Raw genomic sequence first — 12,076 nt, forward strand, 5'->3', positions numbered from 1 at the left:
TTTTATTCTTTCTCTAATATAACATATCTGTAAAATAGCAAAAACATCTCTGGAAGAAAAGTCCCTAGTTTGCCATCTGTGAGAAATGTTACAATTCTTATGTATTTTAAGTATATTTGTAATTTAAGGTAACTCTTCCTTAAGCCAATATGTTTTAAGTGAAAAATACTAACTGAACCAACTGATAAATTCTATTTCTATTCACTTAAATTCTGTGGATTTTTGTTTAATGTTATTGCTATACTGATAGTTTTTTTTAATAATGTAGAAGTTTGGAAGTGTAATACTTGTGGTTAAACTTTATTTTAATGAGATTTTCACTGAACAAATGCCATTATATTTAAATGGATTTAAAAATTGGCACGTTAATAAGGAAAAAAGCTGATATAATGAAAAGAGAACATCAGTACATTTTTATCATCGAGTATACCTTGCTTTATAACATACATACTTATAATTCTGTTTTGCAGCTTCCAGAAGTGACAAATGTCCAAAATAGAAAACCAACAATACAGGTTTTAAGTAGTACCATTTTACCGTCTACCTACCAGATTCGGATCACAACGTGTAAAACGGAACTTCAGCAGCTCATACAGCAAAAGCGGGAGCAGTGTAACGCCGAGAGGATAGCTAAGCAGATGATGGAAAATGCTGAATGGGAGAGCAAACCACCACCACCTGGTAAGAGTGCCGCTGCTGGGTAGTTGTATTCTAGCCCGGGTGCCGGAGCCTAGAGTCTAATGCAGGGTGCTGATAATTAATTACCAGGAAGTAAGAACAAAACTGTCACTTGAAAGCCTAGATGAAGAAGCATTAAATGAGAAATTTTAAGTCATTTGTGGAGTTTGGATCTTCTTAGCTGTCAGGGCAACTCGCAGTGTCTTATTTAGGCCGTGTAGTGTTTCCAGCCTGTGATCCATTTTCCCCATTTATAGTGCTAGGTTTTACCTGCCTACTTAGTGTCATGCCACTTTTTCATAGGATGTCAGGCTTCCTGGGGTAAGCTCCAGTTTTTATTTCTGAAGGGTCTGACATCTATTTTCTTTTAGAAAAGTAAAACATTTGGAAAGTAATGGGTACTTCTAAAAAGCAGACAAAATCAGTTATAACTCCAGCACTAAGTGATTATCAACATTAAGATTTGGGGGAAACGCTACTATATTTTGAGAAGATTTAAGAGATACTTCAGATGAAAATGTGGCTCAGCTATGTTAACAGACTTTCCCAGTATAAATGTAGAGCTAGAGCTAGTTTTTGATACTAGATTTGTAGATTTTAAAAACATTTTTAGTGAGTTTCTGTATACAGATTTTAATAATAAAAATTTAACTTGAAAACTCTGAGAAGAAATGCATAGTGTGTTTATGCTTAGAGATTTAAAAATCATGTGAATTCCCATGTGCTTCCCATTGTGAACTCTGGGGAGAATGCTGGTAGAGACAAATGATTTTTTTAATGTTTATTTATTTTGAGAGGGTGGGGAGGGGAAGAGAGAGAGAGGAGAGAGAATCCCAGACGTGGCACAGAGCCCCACGTGCTGTCAGTGCGGAGTCCTGCACAGGGGTTGATCCCACGAACTGTGAGATCTTGACCTGAGGTGAATTCAAGAGTGGGATGCTCAGCCAAATGAGCCAACAGGCGCCCTTAGACATAAATGACTTAAAGATTGAAATATTAAGTGGTTAAGTGGCCTCTCAGGTCACATGAATTTTAGCAAAATGTGCTGGAATGTTTAAGTTGTTTCTGTAATATAGTTCAGTGTTACATACCAGCTCTGCTTTAAAAACAAAAAAACTTAACCACAAACTGTCTACTTATTTGACAACAGAATGTCTTTATAAGTAGCATTTTATACTTATGTGGAACTATACCTTTTCTTCAGTAATCACAGAAAAGGTATCAAGTTTTGAGGTTCAAAAAATGTGGAATGACTGTTGGACTTTTGATTTTTTTCTTTCCACACTTGAGTGGTTGTGTGAAATTGATTTTCTCTAGAGGGAAATGTTCAGTCTAGCCTGGTAGATTATCTAGACTTCACGGCAAAGCGTTTTCGATCACTTTCAAATCTAGCATATCCTCCTTAAAAATCACATTCAGTTGTTCTTCCCACACATGTGAGCTAGAGGTCCAAGGGTAAACATATTTTTTTTTATCTTAGAATTAGCCAGGTTTGGCAGGAGTCTTGCTTTCATTTTTGTTTTCTTGTAAAAAAGAAATAATTTTATCCTAAAATGATACTGGTATTACTTAATTAGGCACTGTGCTGAACCCCAAAACAGGATGATCTTTTATTTATTTACTTTTATTATTATTATTTTCTTTTGAGAGAGAGAGCGAGTGCAAGCGGGGGAGAGGGGCAGGGGCAGAGAGAGGGAGACAATGAGAGAGCGAGAGCGAGAGAGAGAGAAAGAAAGAGAGGGAAAGAGAGAGAGAGAGAGAGAGAGAGAGAGAGAGAGAGAGAGAGAGAGAGAGAATCTTAAGCAGACTCCATGCTCAGCACAGACCCCGACATGGGGCTCAATCCCACAACTTTAGGATCATGACCTGAGCCAAAATCAAGAGTTGGATGCTCAACCACCTGAGCCACCCAGGCACCCCCCAATACAGGATGATCTTTAGTATACCTTTCTGTTTTATTTTAAAATTGATTAATATTAAATATTAAATGTTAAACTAAATATAAAAGTTTACTCTTTGAACATTGAAGACATTTGTTTATATGCAAGAACCTTTGCTAGATACAGTGAATGATTCAGAATGGATATGACATGGTCTCTGGCCTCAACAAATCTATAATTTATTAGAAGAAACAAACCATACACAAAAATATACATAATAAAACATGTGCATAGATGTCATAAAGTACTGGAAAGTCCATGGGCTATAATTAATAATACTATTTATACTAACATGTTGATATCATACAATAAATGATTGCAAGTAGAGAAGACATCAACATTTGGGTGTTTGCTGTGGATGTGGGACACAATATTAGATACTTTATACATCTCGTTTGTCCATATCCATCCTTTGGGTTCAGTAATAATTCCCTCATTTTACATTTGAGGAAATTGAAGCTCAGATAGTTTAAATAAGTACCTCAAGGCCACACATTATATTATGATGGGTCTGGGTCTTTGAGACTATAAGAACCAGGTTGCCTCCCTAGCACCCAATTTCTGTAAATTAGGGTAGCATTATCTGCCTGTTGAGCAAGTAGTCAGGGTTTTCCCAGGTAGTGAGTGACTATTGTTCCTTTTCAGATACTAGAGAAGGGCCCCAGGTACAGTCACTCTCAGGCTCTTTGAGCAACACTTCATTGCTATCTTGGATGTCTTACTCAGTAGATAAAAGTATCTGTCGTGGCCTAGTAGGCCACTCTGTATTGGCTAGCTCTTGGAACCCTTTGTTTAGTTCTTATGATTGGTTTCATGCTGGTTGTTGGTGACTGTAGCTGGGAGGTGAGAGAAGTATAGTATTTGTAAACTATAGTTCAAGACATACTCTTTTGCTTTTCCTTAGGGTGGCGTCCTAAAGGGCTGCTGGTTGCACATCTTCATGAACACAAATCTGCTGTAAATCGAATTAGAGTCTCTGATGAACATTCCCTTTTTGCAACGTGTTCAAATGATGGCACAGTGAAAATTTGGAATAGTCAAAAGATGGAGGGAAAGACCACCACTACCAGGTAATACGTGCTTGGGAGGAGAATCCATTTATTTAATCAACAAATATTTATTGAGTGCTCACTCTGACAGGTGCTTTAGGAACCAGGGATATATAGAAGTGATAAAGGGGCACAAATACCTGCTCTATGGGGCTTTCCTTCTCGTGAGAGGTGACAAACAATAAATAGTATAAAAAAGCAGAACATATAGTATGTTACATGGTAAAAAATGTTATTAGAGAAAAATATAGGAGGGAAGACAGATAGGGAATAGAGTAGGGGGTGGGGTAGAGTAGAATTTTAAATAAATTGATTGGAGACTGCCTCCCAGAGATGATGTCGTTTGAGGAAAGACCTGAAACAGGTGGAGGAAAGAGTTGTGTGGATCTCTCCGGTAAGAGCATTCCAGGCAGAGGAAAGAGAGATTTCAAAGGCCCTGAGGTAGAAAGATGGTTTGGCACGTTTTGAGGAACAGCAGAAAGGTCTGTGTGGCTGGCGCAGAGTGAGCCAAGAGGGAGGAGGGAGAGGGGCCAGGTCATATAGGGCCTCGTAGGCTATTGTAAAGGACTCTTGACTTTTACTCTGAATGAGATGGGAGCCTTTGGAGGGTTCCAGGCAGAGGAGAAACATGGTCGGAGTTAAATTTCAACAGAACTGCTGTGGCTCTTGTATTGAGAATACTGAAGCAGTTAGAGGCTATGATAGTAATTCAAGAAGAGGTGGAGGTAGTGGGAAATGATCGGATTTGGGATAGATTTTGATGGTAGAGCCCAAATTTTGCTAAATGGGTTAGATGGAATATGAGGAAGAGAAAAGTGAAAGATGATGGAATGGCTAGCCATGGAAGGAAAACACTCACTGTACCATTGCCCTGCTGTTATGGTCAAGATGGAGTTTAGTTATGACTTGAAATCCCTAAAACTGTTTGTGCTGATGTGATTTTGATAAGTGTGATTTAGATTCGTACATTTTTGTAGTTGTGTCCCTGCTTGCTATGCAGTCTGTCTGCCAGCCCTCCATTTCCCCATCCCCGTCACTCTTACCATACTCATATTTGTTCTGTTCCTAGTTTGGTCTAGGTCTGAAAAGAAAGCTACTAGATGTCAAAATTGAATTTCATGTGGAAAAAAGAGATCTCTGGTGCTTTTCATGTTATCAGTTCGGCAACCGCAGTTAACCACAAAATCATCAAACAGAGTATCTTTGATAACTAAAATAAGTCAAAAGTTGACCTTTTTTTTTTTAAGTTTATTCATTTTGAGAGAGAGAGAGAGCACGAGTGAGCATGCATGTGACTGGGGGAGGGACAGAGAGGGTGAGAGAGAATCCCAAGCAGGCTCTGCACTGTCAGCACAGGGGGCTCTGTCTCAGGAACCATGAGATCATGACCTGAGCCAAAATCCAGAGTTGACACTCAACCAGCTGAGCCACCCAGACACCCCAAAAGTTGTCTCTTTAATGAACAATGTGATACAGTTTTGTGGTGTTTATTTTTTTAAAAGAGCTCTGCATTTTTACTCTATGCTTAATTGTTTTTCATGTTCATTCTTTCTTGGCATTGCATTGGTCGGAACATAAATCAAAAACCAATAACAGAATCCCAGAACCCAGGTTCCATTTAGCAATTTTTTGTCAACATTTTATTATGAAATTTCAAACCTGTAAGAAAAGTTAAAAAAGTTTCACAGAGAACATTCATATTCTTGCCTCACAGATTCTGTAATTTTACTATATTTGTTGTCATGTAATTATCCATCCATTCCTCTCAATTCATCTTTTTAAAATGTATTTCAAAATAATTTGCAGATATCGGTACACTTCCTCTAAACACTTCAATTTATATATCGTTAGCTAGAGTTCAGTCTGTGTTTATAGTTCTTTTTTTTTGTTTGCCATAAATTCATATGCTATGAAATACACAGATCTCAAGTGAACCATTTCATGAGTTCCAATAAAAACATACACTCCGCAACTTAAACCAGTCTCATGGCATGTAGCCATCATACCAGAATGTCCTTTGTGGAAAACCCCTGCCTTCCCCCTGCCTACAATCATTTAAAAAAATTTTTTTCCACCATTATTAGCATTTTTGTTAGTATGTTAAATATCTCTTCTGATAATTATTTTTCAAATGATCTTTGTTATATCATCATCAGTTGAATTCATTGCCCCCCTTTAAAAAATATTTTTTTTTAATGTTTATTTATTTTTGAGAGAGACAGAGCATGAGCCGGGGAGGGGCAGAGAGAGAGAGGGAGACACAGAATCTGAAACAGGCTCCAGGTTCTGAGCTGTCAGCACAAAGCCTGATGCGGGGCTCAAACTCACAGACCATGAGGTCATAACCTGAGCTGAAGTCGGACGCCCAACCAACTGAGCCATCCAAGTGTCCCTCATTGCCCATTTTATGAGGAGGGGAAGTTCATTTGACATGTGTAAACCTCTCAAGTAAGAAATTGGAATCATTGGTTAACTTTGCAAAAGTCTCATTTGTTAATTCCCAAATGATTTTTATTACTGAGCCATGCCTTCTGTATTCCAGTGTCATATTTTAGGGAGTAGTATCCAAGTGTCACATTTCAGAAAGTGGTACTCCCGAAAATGTGGCAGTTTAGCTGACTGTATAGTCTTTGGGAAGTATGATAATTAGAGATTGGATTTCCTCTGAATGCAGCTGCTCTCTTGCTTTGCTGTAACACCTGCTGTCTTATTTGTGGAGTGTAGTAGGCCTTGGCTTGGGGGTGCTTCATTCCAGGGTGGGGAGGAAGGGAAGGGAACAGAATGTGTTGCCCTCATCACATGCCTTCATGAACTGGATTAGGGAAGAGGCAGGCCATTATTATTGTCAGATCCAAGTGGGGAACAGCTGGTGGCTGGGAAAGCGAAACAAACCTCTTTTTTCTTAGGAAAAGTTTTTTTTTTTTTTTTTTTTTTTAGGAAATGTTACTAGTACATTCTGACTACTGAGGTTTTTCCCCTATGCATTATGTTGGCTGACCACCCACTTCCCAGTCCTGACTTTCTCACTGAATTATGAATGGTGATTTAGGTCACCTGGATCTAGGCTCTTTTGGTGTGTCCCTTGGGGACTAGTTTGTGAAATTTGTTGTTTTTAACCTTTCACATAGATTTTTAAAAAACTTAATCCTTTATAGTATTCGAAATTATTTTCCATATCCTTCTTGTACTACCCTATTTTTGGCTCATTTAACTTCTCAATTTTGGGGGAGGTTGAAGAATTTGGTACTTGTTGAATGTGATGATAAAACATCTCAGTGGAGTTCTGTCTTTTTTTTTTTTTTTTTAATTTTTTTTTTTTTTTCAACGTTTATTTATTTTTGGGACAGAGAGAGACAGAGCATGAATGGGGGAGGGGCAGAGAGAGAGGGAGACACAGAGTCGGAAACAGGCTCCAGGCTCTGAGCCATCAGCCCAGAGCCCGACGCGGGGCTCGAACTCACAGACCGCGAGATCGTGACCTGGCTGAAGTCGGACGCTTAACCGACTGCGCCACCCAGGCGCCCCAGTGGAGTTCTGTCTTAATGAAAAGCTGATACAATATGAGAGGTGTGCAAGGAAGTTATCAGTGTTAGGGTAACATATAGAGTCACTGATAGTGTTTGGAGGTTGAAGTGTTTGAGTGGTATGGCTACTCTGAAGAAAAGGGAGCATAAAGGCCTATAAAAGCCCTGAGGATGCCAGAGGCCTTAATCTTTGCCAGTCGAATTTCAGAGACAGGAAGAGAATGGTCAGAAAAGGAGAGAGAAGAAGCCAATCAAGTTACATCAGACTGCAATAGAAGAAAGTTGTTGTTGTTGTTTTTTTGTAATGTTTATTTCCAAGAGAGAGAGACAGAGCATGAGTGGGGGAGGGGCAGAGAGAGAGGGAGACACAGAATCCGAAGCAGGCTCCAGGCTCTGAGCTGTCAGCACAGAGCCCGACAACAGGGCTCGAGCTCACAGACCTTGAGATCATGACCTGAGCCAAACTTGAACGCTCAACTGACTGAGCCACCCAGGCACCCCTAGAAGAAAGTTTTAAGAAAGGAACTTAGAGGCGACTCTGAAATGTAATAAAACCAACTGGCACGATTGGGCATTCTCATATAGTGAGCGCCCTTTGGTGGAATGCAGTTGATATATCCATCATCCATGGAGGGCTTTTGACAGTATATATATTTCAAGGCTTTATGATGTCCATATCCTAAGAAAATAACTAAGAATGAATTCAGAGATTTAGTTTTAAGGCTGTTCAGAGTGGCTTTCTTTATAACAGTAAAAAAAAAAAAATTAGAAACAAACTTAGAGGTTCAGCAATAGGGGTTAAATTGGATAAATAAGTGATGGTGCAAAAACAAAACTGATGTGGAAGTGAATTTTTTGATGAAATATGTTGATATATCATGTGAGAAAATATGTTTAAGAAGTAGGTTTAAGAACCCATGTAGGGTTTCTGTTTTTGGAATGACAAAGTAAGGATTTCTAAAAATCTGTTCCTTCATAAAAATAGAACACTGGTAGATACTGTCAAAATCAACATTTCCAGAGCTCTAGAAATTAAAGGTCTTGCAATAGTCTGAAGAGTGTTATTCACGAAAATCAGCTGATTCTCAGAACACTGAGCCATGTGTTCCCTAATTTTATCCCCTTTTACCAAGCAGTAAATTTGAAAACTAATAGCCACCCAACCCTTTATCAAGCTTTGCAGTAATTTTGAAGTTCACAGTTCAACAACTATGGTAGCCATGAAAACCAGAAGCTTCGTTGTGCTTGGAGGTGTCATAATGGCTAAAAGCCCCATCTCTAAGGAATTGTCACTCTTTGACCTTTCTGCCAGCTTGTTGGAAGCTCCATTCTTAGGGTCTGTCTTTATTTCACTGGGCTCATCTTGTTCTTTGAGAAAAACTATGCCCACAGCACATTTGTTGAAATTATCAATGCTATTTGTTTAACACTGCAGTGGCCCGAGGTGGCATTACCAGTTGTAAGGAAGGGGCCAACAAAAAACTTAAAAGGAAGAATTAGGGAATGAGATGTCTTAAGGGGCCTTTGAAAAGTTCATACCCACATGCATGTGTAGGGTTGTTCACATGCCCAAGAAAGAACTGAGAAGCCCCTGAATTCTCACCTCTAGCTGACCTTGAGACTCTATACAAGCAGGAAACGAAGGATAAGGCAGAGTTGTAACCCTCTTTGTGGAAGGTGTGCACAAACACAGAGCCTCAGCAAAGGCTAGAACACTTACTGTTTTAAGGCATGAAGGGAAATGTCTGTCCAGTCATTAGCTGACCACTAAGTTAACCCAACAAAGACTAGTGGCTACACTTGAAAAAGATACAGACTTTATAGAATTAGTCCAGGAAAGTCAATAAATAACTTTGGAATATTATTTCCAAAGTTTACATGTCAATTAGATTATCTAGTTTTTTTTTTAATGTTTATTTATTTTGAGAGAGAGAGAGTGCACACCTTCACAAGCAGGGGAAAGGCAGAGAGAGAAGGAGAGAGAGAATCCAAGCAGGCTCTGCACTGTCAGCCCACAACCCAGTGTGGGGCTCAAACCCAGGAACCGTGAGATCATGACCTGAGCAGAAATCACGAGTCCGACTTCACCGACTGAGCCACCTAGGCACCCCGAATATCTAGTTTTGAACAAAAAATTGCAGGTCAGGAAAAGAAACAGGAAAGTATGGTCTATACACAGGAAAACAGAGTCAGTGGAAACTATTTCTCAGTAATCTTAGATATCAGACTTGTTAGACAAAGATTTTAAATTAGCTATTAAAAATATGTTCAAAGAATTAAACTGTGTCTAAAGAATTCAAAGTGAGACAAATATCTCACCAAATATACATATCAATGAGAAGATAGAAGTGATCAATAGAAATTCTGGAGTTGAAAAGTATAACTAAAATAAGGAAGTAAATGAAGTTCAAGTCACATGAGAGGATGAACAGATTTCAGCTGGCAAGAGAAAAAATCAGGGACTTGAGGATAGATCAGTTGACATGATCCAATCAGAGGATCTAAAAAAGAATAAGGAAAAATGAACAGAGCCCCGGAGGCCTGCAGAATGCCAACATAGACATAGGAGGGGTCCTAGAAGGCAAGGGGAGAGAAAAAGGAGCAGAAAGAATATTTGAAGACACATGGCTAAGCATTCCCCAGATTTGGTGGAAAACATTAATCTACACAGTTAAGAAGGTCAGTGAACTCCAAGTGTGATGAAAATGAAAGAGAGCCATATTAGACACATGATAAGTATACTGTTGAAAGACAGCATCTTGAAAGCAGTGAGAGAAAACTGACTTATCACATATGAGGGACCCTCAATAAGATTAACAGCTGACATTTCATCAGAACTGATGGAGACTGGAAGTCAGTGGGATGGCATATATGTTGAAAGAAGAAGACTGTCAGCTGATAATTCTATATCCAGCAAAATTGCCCTTCAAAAACAAAGGACAAATTAAGACATTCCAAGGTAAATAAAAATAGGGAACTTACTGCTAGGAGCTATTCCCTAAATGAAATACTAAAAGGTGTTTTTTGTGCTGAAAGAAAAGGGCATAAGACAGTAATTTGAATCCACATGAAGAAATAATATTGATAACGGTAAATACTATTTATAAATAAATATACAAGTACAAATTATTTTTGTAACTCTCTTTTAACCTGCTGTCTCATTTAAAAGATGACCACATAAATAATAATAAAACTGTGTTTATGGGCTTGTGGTATATACAGAGTTTGTGTGACAATAATAGTACAGAAGAGGGAGGGGGGAACAGAGAGATATTAGAGCAAAGTTATTATGTATTAATGTAATTAGTATTAATCTGATCATCTTTAGATGTCACATGTATTTCCCAGGGAAACCAGTGGGAAAAAAACTTGTCAAAAACATGTTATATAAGAAACAAGGGAATTAAAACGGTATACTAGAAAATATATTTTTAGGGGCGCCTGGGTGGCGCAGTCGGTTAAGCGTCCGACTTCAGCCAGGTCACGATCTCGCGGTCTGTGAGTTCGAGCCCCGTGTCAGGCTCTGGGCTGATGGCTCAGAGCCTGGAGCCTGTTTCCGATTCTGTGTCTCCCTCTCTCTCTGCCCCTCCCCTGTTCATGCTCTGTCTCTCTCTGTCCCAAAAATAAACGTTGAAAAAAAAAAAAAAGAAAATATATTTTTAACACACAAGATAGCAGTAATGGAGGAATACAACAAGAATAACAACAAAACCTGTAAGACAGAAAACAAATAGCAAAATGTCAGACATAAATCCTGCCTTATTCACAATCATATAAATGTAATCAAAAGGCAGATTTGGCAGAAAGTATGAAAAAAACCTGAAATGACTATGTGCTGTCTACAAGAGACACACTTTATTTTTATTTATTTTTTCATTTTAAAGCATTTTAATTCCAGTACGGTTAACATACAGTGTTATATCAGTTTTAGGTGCACACTACAGTGATTCAGCAGTTTTATACATTATTTTAGTGCTCATTCTAAGTGTACTTTAATCCCCTTCAGCATATTTCACCCATCTCTCTACCCACCTCCCCTCTTGTAACCATCAGTTCTCTATAGTTAAGAATCTGTTTTTGGTTTGTCTCCTTTTTTTATTTTGTTTCTTAAGTTGCAGATATGAATGAAATTGTATGGTAATTGTCTTTCTCTGGAAGAGTTTATTCTTTGAATTGAGTAGTATTTCCACTGTGTGTATTTACCACATCTTTATCCATTCATCTATCAATGGACACTTGGGCTACTTCTATATTTTGGCTATTATAAATAATGCTACAGTAAAAATGGGGCTGCATATATCTTTTTGTATTAGTATTTTCATATTCTTTGGATAAATACCCAGTAGCGCAATTCCTGGACCATAGGGGTAGTTCTATTTTTAATTTTTTGAGGGACCTCCATACTGTTTTCCACAGTGGCTGCACCAGTTTGTATTCTCACCAACAGTGTATGTGGGTTCCTTTTTTTCCCCATCTTCACCAACACTTGATGTTTCTTTTGTTTTGATTTTAGGCATTCTGACTGGTGTGAGGTGGTATCTCTTAGTGGTTTTGATTTGTATTTCCCTGGTGGAGTGATGTTGAGCATCTTTTCATGTGTCTGTTGGCCATCTGTATATCTTCTTTGGTAAAATGTCTATTCATGTCTTCTGCCCATTATTTGTTTTTTTTGTATGTTGAGTTGTGTAAGTTCTTTATATATTTTGGATACTAACCCTTTATTGGATATGTCATTTTAAAATATCTTTTCCCATTCCTGAGGTTGCCTTTTAGTTTTGTTGAGTGTTTCTTTTGCTGTGCAGGTGCTTTTTTTTTTTTTTCTTTTTAATGTAGTCCCCATAGTTTATTTTTGCTTTTGTTTCCCTTGCTTCAGGAGACATATCTA

General features: G+C 38.3%; 1 protein-coding gene across 2 annotated transcripts in view; it reads left to right on the forward strand.

Moving 5' to 3' along the window:
• The window catches only part of PIK3R4 (phosphoinositide-3-kinase regulatory subunit 4), a 79,730-nt gene that overhangs the window by 48,047 nt on the left and 19,607 nt on the right, over positions 1–12,076 (forward strand). For both annotated transcript variants that reach the window (XM_043595422.1, XM_043595421.1), the window contains 2 exons: positions 471–681; positions 3,523–3,688. In XM_043595422.1, coding sequence (XP_043451357.1) covers positions 471–681; positions 3,523–3,688 — 377 coding nt within the window. The remainder of the gene's footprint in view (positions 1–470; positions 682–3,522; positions 3,689–12,076) is intronic.

Source organism: Prionailurus bengalensis, chromosome C2 (genome assembly GCF_016509475.1).
Source record: "Prionailurus bengalensis isolate Pbe53 chromosome C2, Fcat_Pben_1.1_paternal_pri, whole genome shotgun sequence".
Taxonomy (NCBI): Eukaryota; Metazoa; Chordata; class Mammalia; order Carnivora; family Felidae; genus Prionailurus; species Prionailurus bengalensis.